The sequence below is a fragment of the Mus caroli genome, unplaced genomic scaffold (genome assembly GCF_978045245.1).
Source record: "Mus caroli unplaced genomic scaffold, Mus_caroli_1 scaffold_10, whole genome shotgun sequence".
Taxonomy (NCBI): Eukaryota; Metazoa; Chordata; class Mammalia; order Rodentia; family Muridae; genus Mus; species Mus caroli.
Genome location: NW_028227265.1, coordinates 89,089,483 through 89,103,986, shown reverse-complemented (window position 1 = coordinate 89,103,986; position 14,504 = coordinate 89,089,483). Strand labels below are relative to the sequence as shown.

Sequence of the window (14,504 nt, the reverse complement as noted above, 5' to 3'; positions counted from 1 at the left end):
ACATGGATCTTTACAAAAAGGCTCTTGAAACTCCTTAAGGGTATATTGTATATTGTGCATCACTCAGTATACCAAACCCAGGGCCACTTCTATTTGTTCCTCAACAGAACACCTGATGAACTACATGGGTTGGGTTTAGGAACCACTTCTTCTGGACCCAAAAGTCTCTGGTTTTTTTTTTTTTTTTTTTTTTTTTTTGGTTTTTTGAGACAGGGTTTTTCTGTGTAGCCCTGGCTGACCTGGAACTCAGAAATCCACCCACCTTTGCCTCCCAAGTGCTGGGATTAAAGGCGTGCGCCACCACGCCCGCCCAGCTAAAAAGTCTCTTATTAACACTACATTTACATATTCTGTAGGATACTCTTTCTAAAAGAGGTCCTTTGAGAGACTAACAGTCAGATGGGAGATTCTAAAGCATTAACCATGAGGGAAAGTGTATATAATTTAGACCAAAAAAAAAGTGAGTGGAATGAGACTTTCATACTATTGTAGATCTGGAGTTCTATAAAATAGCATAGGCCAATTATCATTTCACTACCATCTTTCCAGTGAAGAGACTGGGAGGGAAAGGGACATAAGAGCATATTTTCAGAGAAGGGCGATCCTGTAGGAGAACGAGCAGTGTCACTTAACCCGGATCTGTCAGACACTGGACCACCAAACAGACAGCGGACACCAGCTGACGTGAGGACCCCAATACACATACAGTAGAGGACTTCCGAGTCTGTGTTCATTCAGAGACGATGAACCAAACACTCAAGAGACTGGAGGCCCCAGGGAGCTTAGAGGTCAGGTGGGGTGGAGGGTGGGAACGGAATATGGAGTGTAAAAAGTAAAAATAAAATAAAATTAAAAAAAAAAAAAGAACCTATTTGCAGGAATGGCTCAGCAGTTAGGAGTGCTTGCTGTCAAAGCAAGGGGACATGAGTTCAAATCTCCAATGCCCATGTAAAAAGCTAGGCATGGTCGTGAGTACCCATAACCACAGCCTTTGGAGATGAAGTCAGGTGGATCCTGGGAATCCTCTAGTCCAGCAGCCAGCCTGGCTGAAATTTCCAGTTAAAGGTTCAGTGAGGAACCGTGTCTCAGAAACTAAGGTGGAACACTAGAGGACCACCATCCTGCTCTAGCCTCTGCATGCTTGAGCACCAGCACCCACATGTACACAGGCTTATCCACCACACAAAGAAAAGGAGTGGGGGACGATAACAGAAAGTTATTGTAACTTCAAATCCACCTAGAGACTGGCACAAGTAGGAAGTGGGTGATAAAATTATAGTTTGGGGCATGGCGTGGGGTTCGCTTGGTCATAAGCACCAATTCCTCAGTTTAATCTCCAGGACCCTCAGTTTTAAAAAAAGCCAGGCAGTTCCGTGGGCTGGAGTATTGGGGGTGTGGGGACAGGCAGATTTCTGGGATTTGCTTGTGAGCCAGCGAGACCAACGAGGAGAATTTCATGCTAGTGAGAAACCCTGTCTCGAGAAGGTAGATTGCTCCCTGGAAATAAATGGTGAGATTTTTCTCTAGTTTCCACCATAAACACACATGGGTAAACACATGAGTGCATGTGCACACACACGCACACACACACACACTTTCGAGCATACACACACACACACGCACATGCACATGTGCACGCACACAGGGATTGGGGTGCAGAGAGAGAGGGAGGAGAGAAATAGAGTTCTAGTTCTTGCAGTCACTAAGTTCAGCACATTTGTAGGACAAGCATCCCCGCCGCCCACCAGTGAGAATTGATAGACATCCTTACCTCAGACAGGAGGTGCTGGATCACAACTGTCAGGGCTTCAAACTTGGTGTTACCACGGGAAAGAAGCTGTCTGAGGTGCAGGATAAATCCACTTTGGCTTTCACATTTTGTTTTGTATTGGGCCAACTCAAGGGCTCTCTCGGAGGACAGCACATCTGGAGCTGTCTGGGTCTGGATGCACAGGCTCCTGGGATTCTTCTGCCTGCCCTTTTCAACTGCAAGAGGAAGGAAAGAAAAGCACAAAGATGAGTGAGGTTAACTAATTTTTATAACCACCACCACATGGGGCTCAAAGCCAGCCTACTGCCGCCACACGAGAGCATCTGAACCATGTTTTACGTTGGGACGTACACATGGTGGCAGGCTGGAGTTGATCGGGGATCAGGATGGGTGAAACTCATAAACAGGGCCAATGGCTTTAGTTCTCGCTGTGAAGATTCAATGGGGAGTTATACACATGAGCCAAACAGATTTAGCAACTCAGAAACATAAAACACTGAAGGCAGGGAAGAGGCAAAATAGTGACTTTGTGGCCTTTATTTTTAATTCACCATTATTGTCTGTGTTCATGATGTTATGTGCATGAATGAGAGCACAGGTTCTCAAACAGTACTACGGTCCTGTGGAGGTCAGAGAACCACCTCCTAGAACTGGTTTCCTTTTACTATGAGTTCCAGGATCAAGCACAGGTCACCAGGCTTGCATGGCAAGCACTTTTACCTGCTGAGCCATCCCTCCAACTCCACTTCAGAGTTTTTACTCTTCCAGTTAAATTGACAAAGAAATCTGAAAGTCAACGGCCCTTTTCTGTGTCTGTCTTTGAGTCCGTTTGTATGTGCATACGTGCATGTGCATGTAAGGGGAGAGGGGGAGAGAGAATGAATGTGAATCTGGTATCACGTGATGCAGTAAATTATACCAGGTGACGAAAAGGAACAAGAGTGGCGCTGCACTCATGACACAGGCTGAACAAAGTACAATTATACAGTAGGCAGAACTAAGGCACACTATTCAAACGGTTTTGCATTTTGGAGAAATGCTGAAGCTAGCCGGTAGTGCACTTAAATCTAGGATGCAGTTTAAATCCCCTTGTGTTTTCAAACAGAAGATGAAAGGGTATGATTAAAAAGCAGAGATTTTAAAAAAAGAAAAGAAAAAAGAAATCATGGGATAAGCACTGAGGAAAATTCAGATTATTGAACTTGAAATGCTTTTCTTTCCTCTCGAAGTCTCCTTTAAAAAAAAAATTGTTAGACTGGGCATGGTGACACACACTTTTAATTCCAGTGCTTGGGGGGGGGGGGAGGGGGAGGCAGGTGGATCTCTGTGAGTTCCAAGACAGCCTGGTCTTCAGAGGTTTCGTAGGCCAACTGAGGAGACACACCGAGACTCTGCCTCCAAATAAATGAGTATATGTGCTATTTTTGTCTGTTTGTTAGCATGCTAAGTAATAGGCTTCATTATAGTAGTCCATAGAGGATTTGTTTAAGTTTTAGTAAGTTCTTCACAGTTGCTTGCCGGTCCGCCTCCTCCACCCTAAAGCCCTCCCATTTTCCCAGGAACTCCTTCCTCCTTCACCTCACTGCCCCCTGTGCCCTTTCCACAAACACCTCCCACAGAGCTGCCTTCCCCGCTGTCTTTCTGGTCATTGTCACAGTCTACTCTGCAGATGTCACTCAGAATCTAATGACCCAGCATATACACTGGAGATCCCACACTGTGCTCCTCTGAGGTTACTGTGAAAAGCAGTGTGTGCCTGGATACACTGCCTCATTTTACAACAAGTGCAAACTTCGTTCCCCGAGTAGGAAAAAAAAAAAAAGAGTATAAAAATGTTCTCAGCCAGGCGTGGTGGCGCACGCCTTTAATCCCAGCACTCGGGAGGCAGAGGCAGGCGGATTTCTGAGTTCCAGGACAGCCTGGTCTACAGAGTGAGCTCCAGGACAGCCAGGGCTACACAGAGAAACCCTGTCTCCAAAAAAAAAAAAAAAATGTTCTCAAATGCATGCTACTATTCCAGATTCATCTACATTTGGAGAGATTGTTCACTTCCCATGCTGTGTTCTGGGAACAACCGGTTTTAAATGAAAATCTTTCCTGCAGTTTTGGAAGCATTCCAAACGTCAAGTTGCTCTGGGTAAAACAGGAAGCCTACTGCTTGGTGTCTGGAAATAAACAGGCCCAGCAATCAAAACAAATATAAATATAAAAAAAAAAAAAAGGCACATGAAACTTAAAAAAAAAAAAAAAAAGTAAAATAAATGTTTCCTAATTGTGACAACCAGCCCCCATGGACACCGTCCATCTACATTCTGCACTGACAAATTTGATAGAACTTTTCTTTTTTTTTTATTAGATATTTTCTTTATTTACATTTCAAATGTTATCCCCTTTCCTGGTTTCGCCTCTGAAAAACCCCCTATCCCTTTCCCCTCCCCACTGCTCACCAACCCACCCACTTCTGCTTCATGGCCCTGGTATTCCACTACACTGGGACATAGAACCTTCACAGGACCAAGGGCCTCTCCTCCCACTGATGACCGACTAGGCCATCCTCTGCTACATATGTAGCTAGAGCCACGTGTCCCACCATGTATTTTCTTTGGTTGGTGGTTTAGTCCCAGGGAGCTCTGGGGTTACTGGTTGGTTCATATTGTTGTTCCTCCTACGGGGCTGCAAACTGCTTCAGCTCCTTGGGTACTTTCTCTAGCTCCTTCATTGGGGACCCTGTGCTTTGTCCAATGGATGGCTTTGAGCATCCACTTCTGTATTTTTGACAGAACTTTTTAAGCAGCAAGGTTTTCCTCTCATTTTTTAAGGATCCACAAACTATCATCCAAGAATGCTTGGGAAACAGGAAATAGACTTCTGGATTGAAGAGCCAATGGCTCTTGCTTACACTAAAAATAATATTTAAATATAAGTTACATTCAAAACTATATATTTGGTTTTTCAGGACAGGGTTTCTCTGTGTAGCCCTGGCTGTCCTGGAACTCAGAAATCCGCCTGCCTCTGCCTCCCAAGTGCTGGAATTAAAGGTGTGCACCACCACACCTGGCTAAACAATATTTTAAGTATCAGATAAAAGTGCCCTCGTTTCCTGTGGCTCCTTTATGTGGTGAAACAGTCCCTAAGACTTGATAAGCCTCACTTTTAAACTGACTAAGATTCCCGTTGTGTCTTACAGTACTCAGAGACCAGGAAAACATTCCTCATTCTTTATGGGATGGGGTTTTCAAGTTGTTTGTCACTAACTGCCACTTCTCTAGATACAGACTACGTATTAAGCTTGATATTGCCATAAAAATAGTCCAGAAAAATAAATTATGAATCACTTACTATATTAACGACAAAAACATTAAAAAATATTTAACAGCGGATCTACATTTTCCGTGTACCCGTTCCTTAACAGTGGCCTTTTAGGGTTACTATTGCTGTGATGAAACACCATGACCAAAGCAACCCAGGGAGGAAAGGGTTTATTTCAATTTAGATGCCAATCTAACAGTTCATCACTGAGGGAAGTCAGGACAGGAACTCACATTGGGCAGAAGCCTGAGTGTCCTGGGGAGTGCTGCTTACTACTGCACTGCCTTTGGCTTGCTCAGCCCGTTTCTTATAGCATCCAGGACTACCAGCCCAGGGATAGCACCACCCACAATGGGCCGGGCCCTCCCACTAATTAATTACAAAAATGCCCAACAGCCTGATCTTATGGAGGCATTTTCTCAGTTGAGGCTCCCTTGTCTCAGATGACTCTAGCCAGTATCAAGTTGACATAAAATTAGCCGGTATAATGTTCTAAGAAATTATATTTGCCACAGAATAGATAAGAACAATGGCAGCATTTACAGTTCAGAGTATTTCCTCTTTTTCCTCTCTTCTTTGAGCTTTAATCTCTCTGTAGCCCAGGCTAGCTTCAAATTCCTGGGCTTTCCCTGCCGTAGCTTCCAGAGCAGCTGTGACTACAGGCACGGGTCACCCAGGCTATCCCCTATCCTGATCCTTCCGGTACCTTTGTAGGGTGGGTAAGGCTAGTTCAGGTGAGTGTAAACAACTCTGACAGACTCGTTTAGAATCCAGAACACTGACAGTCTGCTATCCTCACACACTCTGGAGACTGGACCGAATAGCAATGTAAATTGTTATATACTTAGAAACAAAATGTAGCAAACTTACCAGACTTTTTAAATTAACAGATGACTATTAGTTTGAAGGGTAGCTCTCAAATGCATCCCCTTCTCCCCCACAATGTCGGGGATCAGACATTGCATACTCGGCCCTCCACCACTAAGCTACATCTCCAGTCTGAGGCCAATCTTTTATGTTAACATTCTAGAGAAAACATTCGTTACTATTCCTGGGGACTTACAAATACCTCATGAAAGTACCGCATATAAAACTACTAGCAGTGATTACCTTCTTGGGTTAAGGACTAGAAGTCACAACGATAAGACATTTCATGTCACTTTCATGTCTTTCGCTCTTTTAAAAATGCATCTGTGTTATATATGCACTTAAATCTTTACTCAACACTTGGCCAGCAAGAGAGTATAGTCTACTCAGAGTCTTTCCCAGGGCAATGTAGACAAGAGATTAAAGACACGTGCTGTTAAGGCTTGAACAAAATTGACAACTAAGGAGGAAACCGACACTGCGACTTGTTTTCCGAGAGTACCACGCTTTCCATTGCGCATGCGCGGTGCCCTGTGTCTGGGGCTGGACAAGCACGCGGTGGCCTCAATCGTCGCTCCACATACTGCACTCCCTCAGGAGAGCAATCCTGCAAGGCAGCCGACGACCCAGTTCACGCGTCCTTCCCTGTCCTCGTTCCTGAGGATCAGAGAGAATACGAAAATCTCCAGTGATGCTCAAAGCTCTCATAGATGGATTACTCTGCAACATGAAAAGCCAAGGGTTGGGCTGGAGAGATGGCTCAGGGGTTAGGAGCACTGACTGCTGTTCCACAGGTCCTGAGTTCAATTCCCAACAACTACATGGTGGCTCACAACCATCTGTAATGCGATCAGATGCCCTCTTCTGGTGTGTCTGAAGACAGCAATAATGTACTCATATACATAAAATAAGTAAATTTTAAAAAAAAGAAAAAAAAAAAAAAAAAAAAAAGAAAAGCCAAGGGTTTCCCCTGAGCCCTGCGGGCTTCACTGTTTACACAACAAATTTAGCATAATATGAAGCAATCTCCGGCCATCTCTCCTTCCACGCCCTTACATGTTTATCCGAATAAGGATGTTACTGTTTTGGTAATGTGGCTGTATTTTAAAAAGATAAACTTTTTTTGATTTATCATATCTATGTAATGTATTAACAGAACAAGATCTGACTTCAATGAATCCATTTAATCTGAGACATTAAACTCAAAGGGAGGGACCTTAAATGGGGAGAGCCCTACAGCGGGGAGAGGGAACTTGTAAAGCCCACCTCCAGCAGAAAGACAGGGCATCAAGTGAGGGATGGGATTGTCATCCCATAGGCAAAAACTGACCCAGAATTATTCCTGTCTGAAAGAACTTCAGGGACAAAAATGGAGGAGAGCCCGAGGAAAAGGAGGTCCAGCGACAGGCCCAAATTGGGACCCAGCTCAAGGGGAGGCCCCAAGTCCTGACACTATTACTGAGGCTATGGAGTGCTCACAAAAAGGGGCCTAGCATGACCTCGCTATGGAAGACCCAATAAGCAGCTGAAAGAGTCAGATGCAGATATGTACACCCAACCAATGGACAGAAGCTGCTGATCTCTGTGGTTGAATTAGGGTAAAGCTAAAAGAAGCCGAAGAGGAGGAGGGCGACCCTGTAGGAAGACCAGCAGTCTCAACCTACCTGGACCCCAAGATCTCTCAGACACTGCACAACAACTAGGCAGCATACACGAGCTAATATGAGACCCCCAACACACATACAGCAGAGGACTACCAGATCTGGACTTAGTCAGAGAAGGTGCACCTAACCCTCAAGAGACTGGAGGACCCAGGGAGTGGAGAGGTCTGGTGGGGTGGGGACATTCTCATGGGGGTGGGGGTGGGGGTGAGGGGTAGGGAGGGGAAGGTATTGGATGTGGAACAGTCAGAGGGTGAACCAGGAGGGGGATAATATCTGGACTGTAAAAAAAGATTAAATTTAAAAAAAAAAAACCTGAATAGTCATCCGAGTTGAGAAACATTATATTGTGAACTTTGTGAATTATTAAAACCATTTATTGCTTGCCTTATTTGATTTATCTTCTAGCCAGGGTATTCGCTACATGAAGGCATTGATAAAACAATGTACTTACAATGGTAAACTCAATTAAGCTCAGAATTGCCAATATATATATTTAGGAAAGTACTTCTTGCATTTACATTTTTGAATATCTAGTTATATAAGCATTATATTAGTGTTGTCATCTCTGCCTGGTGCTTATCTAGTATATAAATCTATCAGTTCAATATTCACTGATTAATTTTTCTTAAGACATCACTATACATTCAGTTGCCAAATTCACATTCCTATTAAGAAAAGAAATAGCTAGATGTAAATGCTAAAGGTATGCCATAGAAATACAAAAATGTAATCTAACTTTGCACAAAGATTCTGTTTAAAATTTTTGAACTTTAAGAATAAAGGATTAAAAAAATTTAAAAAATAAAATAAATTATCAACAAACTGCCATTGCCACTTCTGGTCTGTATGTACTATGGCTTTAGTTATGGTAAAGCACAAACCAGAAAACAAAACTGTTTGTGCACAGATTTGAACAAGATGTGGGTCCTGGAATTGAGCCCAGGTCTTCAGGCTTGCTGGCAGGTACTTTTACCTGCTGAGTCACCTTGCAGGCCTCCAGAAAGTTTTAACTAAAAATATCTGCTCGCTCGCAATTCCACCACATCAGGGACAGGACAAGGTTCTTCACTCTGTCCATATCTATTCAATATATTACCTGAAGTTTTAGCTAGAGCTATAAGACAACTGAAGGAGATCAAGAGGATACAGATTGGAAAGGAAGAAGTCAAAGTATTTTGTTTTGTTTTTTGTTTTTGCAGATGATATGATAGTATACCTAAGTGGCCTCAAAAATTCCACCAGGGAGCTCAGCTGAAACACACTTGCAGCAAAATAGCTGCATACAAAAAAATAAAAACAACCAGAAGCCCTCCTATATACAAATGACAAGTGAATTTAGGAAAAAAGTCAGGAAAACCAACACCTTTCACAATAGCCTCAAGTAGTATAAAGTACCTTGGGCTAGCCCTAAACCAAGTGAAAGACACATATAATAAAAACTTCAAGTCTCTAAAGAAAGTAGCTGAAGAAGATATAAGTAGATGAAAAGATCTCCCACGATCATGGATCAGTATAATTAACGCAGTAAAAATGGCCATCTTACCAAAAGCAATCTACACATTCAATGCAATCCCCATCAATACTCCAACACCATTCTTTACAGGTCTTGAAAGGACAATTCTCCACTTCACATGGAAAAACAAAAAACCCAGAATAGCTACAACACTAAACAATAAAAGAACTGGCGTTCTCACCATGCCTGATTTCAAGCCATACTACAGAGCATTGGTAATAAAACCTTCATGGTACTGGCAGAAAAACAGACACGTTGATCAATGGGATTGAACTTAAGATCCAGACATTGATCCAACACCCATATCGACTCCTGATAAAAGGTAAAGTCTGAAATACACACTGGAAAAAAGACAGCATCGTCAACAAATGGTGCTAGTCTAACTGGATGTGTGCATGTATAGTGTATGTAATACATGTGAATAGATCCATAAACTGGAAACAGCCTAGATGTCCCTCAACAGAAGAATGGATAAACCAAATGTGGTACATATCACAATAGAGAATTACTCAGCTATTGAAAAAAAAAATAATATCATGGAATTTGCAGGCTAATGAACCAGAGAAAAAAGCACCCAGAGCTCATCTGGAACCAGAAAGAGAAATATGATATAAACTTGCTTATAAATGGATATTAGACATTAAGTAGATGATAACACCAAGCTACAATCTGTAGAATCAGGTTAGATATGAAGCATGGCAGTGGGGACTGGGAGGGTACATAGATTTCCCTGGGAGGGGTAAACAATCGATTTTTATGGCAGATTGGGGGCTCATGGGGACAGGAGAATGGAGATCAAGTTGTGGGGAGATGGAGTGGAGGGAGAGAGAGGCCTGGAACCGGGACATTTGGGAACCTAGTGCAGTGCAAACTTCCTGGGGTGATGAAGGGAATCTTAGTTGGGGCTCCTTGTAATAGGGAAAATGGGCTCTCAGTTGCCAGTGATGGGACTGAGCTGCATTCAGTTGAGTTGTTGAGGAGGATCCCATGATTCCAAAACAACAAAGGCTATTGGTAAGATAAATGGTTGCTCTCCAAAGACCAACAGTGGGGCCCCATTACCGAGGACAACACCCACACAAGTCACTGCACATGGCGATGTAAAGCTAGTGTGCACACGGATGCTTTGCTCCTACATGCTAGCGTCTTTTGGGGCAGAAAGGTGCCCTGCAGACTACAGAAAGATAAACATAGATAACAACCTTTGGCTTACCATCCATTCTGCCCACAAACTTTGCTAGGGCAATGGTGGCACAGAACTTCTGGGAGGAGCCAACCAATATCTGATTTGATTTGACGCTTACTCAAGGAAAGGAACTATGAACCTAAGAACCAAAGACCCAGAGGCCTACGGTAAAATCAAATATGAATGACGGGTCTTTTTTTTTAAGTATCAATAAAATGACTCCTAATGATATTCTTCTATACTCACAGATCAGTGCTTTATCCACTCATCATTGGAGAAGCCTCCTCTGGAGGAGGAAACAGATGCAGAGACCCACAGTCGGACCTTATGTAGAGAGATAATCTACATGGGATTTCTGCATCAAATCCCTTCCCTCGGAGCTCAGGGAAGGAACCTTGAGGAAGAGGAGCCAGAAGGGATGGAAGACACTAGGAGAACAAGGCCGTCTGAATCAACCAAGCAAGGCACACAGGAGCTCACAGAGACTGAAGCAACAAGCGTGGGGCCTAAATGAGTCTACACTAGACCCTCGGCATTTAGATCATAGCTGTTAGCTTAGTATTTCCATAGAATTCCTGACTGTAAGAACGAGTGGATCTCTGACTCCTGTGCCTGCTCTTGTGACTCTCTTTCTCCTGTTGGGTCATGTCCAACTTTGATATGATACAATCTACCATAACAGGGGGAGCCAAAGAGAGAGACACTGGGGACCCAGGAGGCCGTCTCCGAAGACAGCATTGCTCTGTGATACAGAAAGACAACCTGAACCTCCACCAGCCTAGACAGACGGACGAGTCCCGTCTTCTGCACTATTATCAACCCCACATCTGCAAGTTCTAACAGGAACACCTTGTACTTGCTTTTGCAGTCGGCATCTCCTTTGCATTGGATGATGGGAATGTTTGTCGTGCAACACTCCAGAAAGCTAAAGTATTAACATGAGAGTCAACGGGATCGTTTTCTAATATAAATGAGCACCTAGATATGCCACAGTTATCAAAATGGCTGCAGCTTGTTCTGTAGCTGTCTACACAACGCATCTTAATAAACTGGTTCTGGTTTGGTTTGTTTTGTTTTGTTTAAAGAAGAAACTTGTGCAGCAGACAGAGGTACGTCACCATGCTTGGGAGTGTGAAATGGTATTATAATCAGATATTGGAGTCATGTACACAGTGGGGTGGGGTGCAGGCAGAGAAGGTTCTAGGTAGAGGGGCAGAGTCTTGACTGAATTTGCCCATGTGGCAGACAGAAAAGTAAAGGAGGTAGCCAGGAACTGAAGACACAAAGGCAGAGACTCAAGGCCCCTCAATCCCAAAGTAAAGTAAAGCTGTTGGAAACATAAACAGTAGCAAGGGCATGTGCACTGTGCAAGACTGTATCTTGTAGGAAACAGAACAGTGCTGATCAGGGCAGGGAAGGGAAGGAAGATCTGAAGGGGCAAAATCAAGAGGTCGGGAGGGAGGCCCGAGGGCACCAAGCTTGGGGCCCAAGACTGTGAAAACAGGCAGGAGAAGAACAGGATGGAACAGGAGGCCCACATAGTCAGATTAAGAGGCCCTGGTGCAGTGCAGGATTCCAGCTGGGAGCGATCAGACTGACAGGCGCAATGAGGGCAAGGGCGGGAGTCGAGGAGGAGTTAGGAATGGCTTGAGAGGAAGGCGTTAGAACCTTCTCTCACACTCTGCTCCCATAGTCTCCAAGAATAGCCCATCCTAAGCTCACCTGCTCTTCAGATTAGTCACCTGCCTTGTAACTTTCTCAAGGCGCTATAGAGCCTAAAGATTGCCTGCAACACGCAGGAGTCTGGACATACACATTCTAGTTCTGTCAACCGATTGAGGTATATCTCAATCTTGTTTGTTGGTATTGGTGGTGGTGATGGTTTTGAGACAGTATCTCTGTTCAGAACTTTTAACTATCCTAGAATCTGCTAAGAATACAAGGCTGGGCTTGAACTCACAGACATATGTCTGCTTCAGCATCCCCACTGCCGGGATTAAAGCATGCCCCAGGATGCCATCGCTACCTTAACTGTAGTTTTTTATGGGCTTTTGGTTTTTATCTTAATCCTTTCAACTTGCCAATTTTACTAGAGACTTAAAAAACTGCTCAATAACAAAGTCTGCTTATGCCAGGAGTGTCTTTTTAATTTTTGCCAATGACAACATGCACTAACAATGTGTCCTTTCTAATTAAACACATGGAAGGAAATAGTACCTCAATGTCCTGTCACCACTAGGAACTGATCTCCCAAGCAAGCCATAGCAGCTTGCTGGGGTCTTCTTGTAGTTACTCCTCCAAAGTAATTAAAGCTGGTAAATAGCACGTCTCCTGTGATTTTTTTACATCCTGAGCTAAGCCAGCTCAAATGTCACTTCCACCTCTAAGGCCATACCCCGTGAGTGGGCACTGTGTAGCCTCAGATGGTACCTCCAGTGCTCGGATTATGTTGCCGTTGTGTTTATCATAAAAGGATGCTTCTGAGTGTAGACTCTTGCAGACATAACACACTGAGAGATAGCAGGCTCTCCAAAATGTATCAAAAGTTGTTCAAACAAAACAACCCTCCCCTCCCCCAAACCCAACAAACCTCATTGTTATGATGAAGCACAGAAGATTATATTGTAAAAGAAACCAAACCTCAGATAGCCAGGTAAGCCTTCGAAGTTAGGACTACGTATTTATGTAAACAATAAAGTAAAAGAGAATGCCATTCTCAGAATATTAGCCCTTGATGTGGGAGGCTCCTAGAACCAGGTTAAAGAGGGCAGACATGGGGGAAAGGGCAAATCCATGCTGATTTCAATGAGATATTCACCATGCGTCTTGGCTTTCCATACTCAGTCCCCAGTTGGTGGCTGTGTGGGGAGAGTGAGTAGGTGGATCAGCAGGGGATGGGCACTGAAGTTTCAAAAGACTTGCAGTTTTACTCTCTGCTTACCACTTGTGGAACAAGATGTGAACTCTTAGCTGTTCCTTCAGCCACATGCCCCCAGGTCAATGCTCAGCCACTCTAGACTCCAATCCTCTGCAACCATAATCCCAAGGAAACACTTTAAAAGTTGCCTCAGTCAAAGCTGCTGCCTGTCCTTGGGGTATGTTCTCCTAGTTGGGCTGCCTTGTCTGGCCTCAATAGGAGAGGAAGTGCCTAGACTAAAAGAGACTTGAAGTGCCAGGGTGAGGGGATACCCACAGGACCCCCACGCGCTCAGAGACAGGGAAGAAGAATGGAGGAGCGGTTGTGGGAGGGGGTGACCGGGAGGGATCAGCAAGAAATATGTAAAGTGAATAAGTTAAAAAAATTAAATTAATTTAAAAAATAGATTTTGAATTTCAAAACATTTTACCCAAGATCACAAGCAATGTGCATACATTCTTCTTATTTGGGTTGGGAGAGAGAGGAGGTCTTGGTACAGCACAGCTGACCTTTCTCTCTATATATACTGCCCCAGCCTCTCAAGTGTTAAGATTACACATGTCTGATACTATGCTTAACTCTGTACACACTGCTAGCCCTAAGACATCTTTAAAGCTAACCCAAAGTGTCACAATACATATTGTTGGGGTGTTTTGTCTGTTTCTCTGGGTATTCTGGCCCTTGGTATACAGACAAGGTGACCTTAAATTTCCTACCTGCCTCTGTCTGCTGGATGCCAGGATTAAAGGCATGTACCACAACACCTGGAAATAATATGTGTTTAATTATAGTGATTCTCTGATGCTCTTGATAAGTAACCATTGTCATTGGGGTCAGAGGTCAGTGAGGTCATCAAGTTGGCTTCCTCAAGGAAGCAAATAGGTTGTAAATATACATTAGGACAGTAAAGTGTGGTAGATATATATTACTTTTCTGTTATCCTTCAATCTGGCCCTTTATGTATTCTACAAACAACCAACTCTCTGTTTTTACATATAAATTTATAAATTTAATATATATAAATAATGGGAACTAGCTATAATGGCTTCATTGACACCTATTATGTTGGTGTTTGAGAAAAACACATTTATAGCACATGAATAGAATAAACACCATAAATGTTCTACTAATAAAATACTAAATAAAAGACAGATCTGAAATACAGAATACTTTCCTTAATGCATTATTTTTTTTTAAAGATTTATTTATTTATTATATGTAAGTACACTGTAGCTGTCCTCAGATACTCCAGAAGAGGTCATCAGATTTTGTTACGG

General features: G+C 43.3%; 1 protein-coding gene across 7 annotated transcripts in view; it reads right to left on the bottom strand.

The window, feature by feature from the left end:
* The window catches only part of Mtus1 (microtubule associated scaffold protein 1), a 149,725-nt gene that overhangs the window by 30,035 nt on the left and 105,186 nt on the right, over positions 1-14,504 (bottom strand). For all 7 annotated transcript variants that reach the window (XM_029480460.2, XM_021170971.3, XM_021170973.3 and 4 more), the window contains one exon: positions 1,772-1,986. In XM_029480460.2, the coding sequence (XP_029336320.1) occupies positions 1,772-1,986 (215 nt within the window). The remainder of the gene's footprint in view (positions 1-1,771; positions 1,987-14,504) is intronic.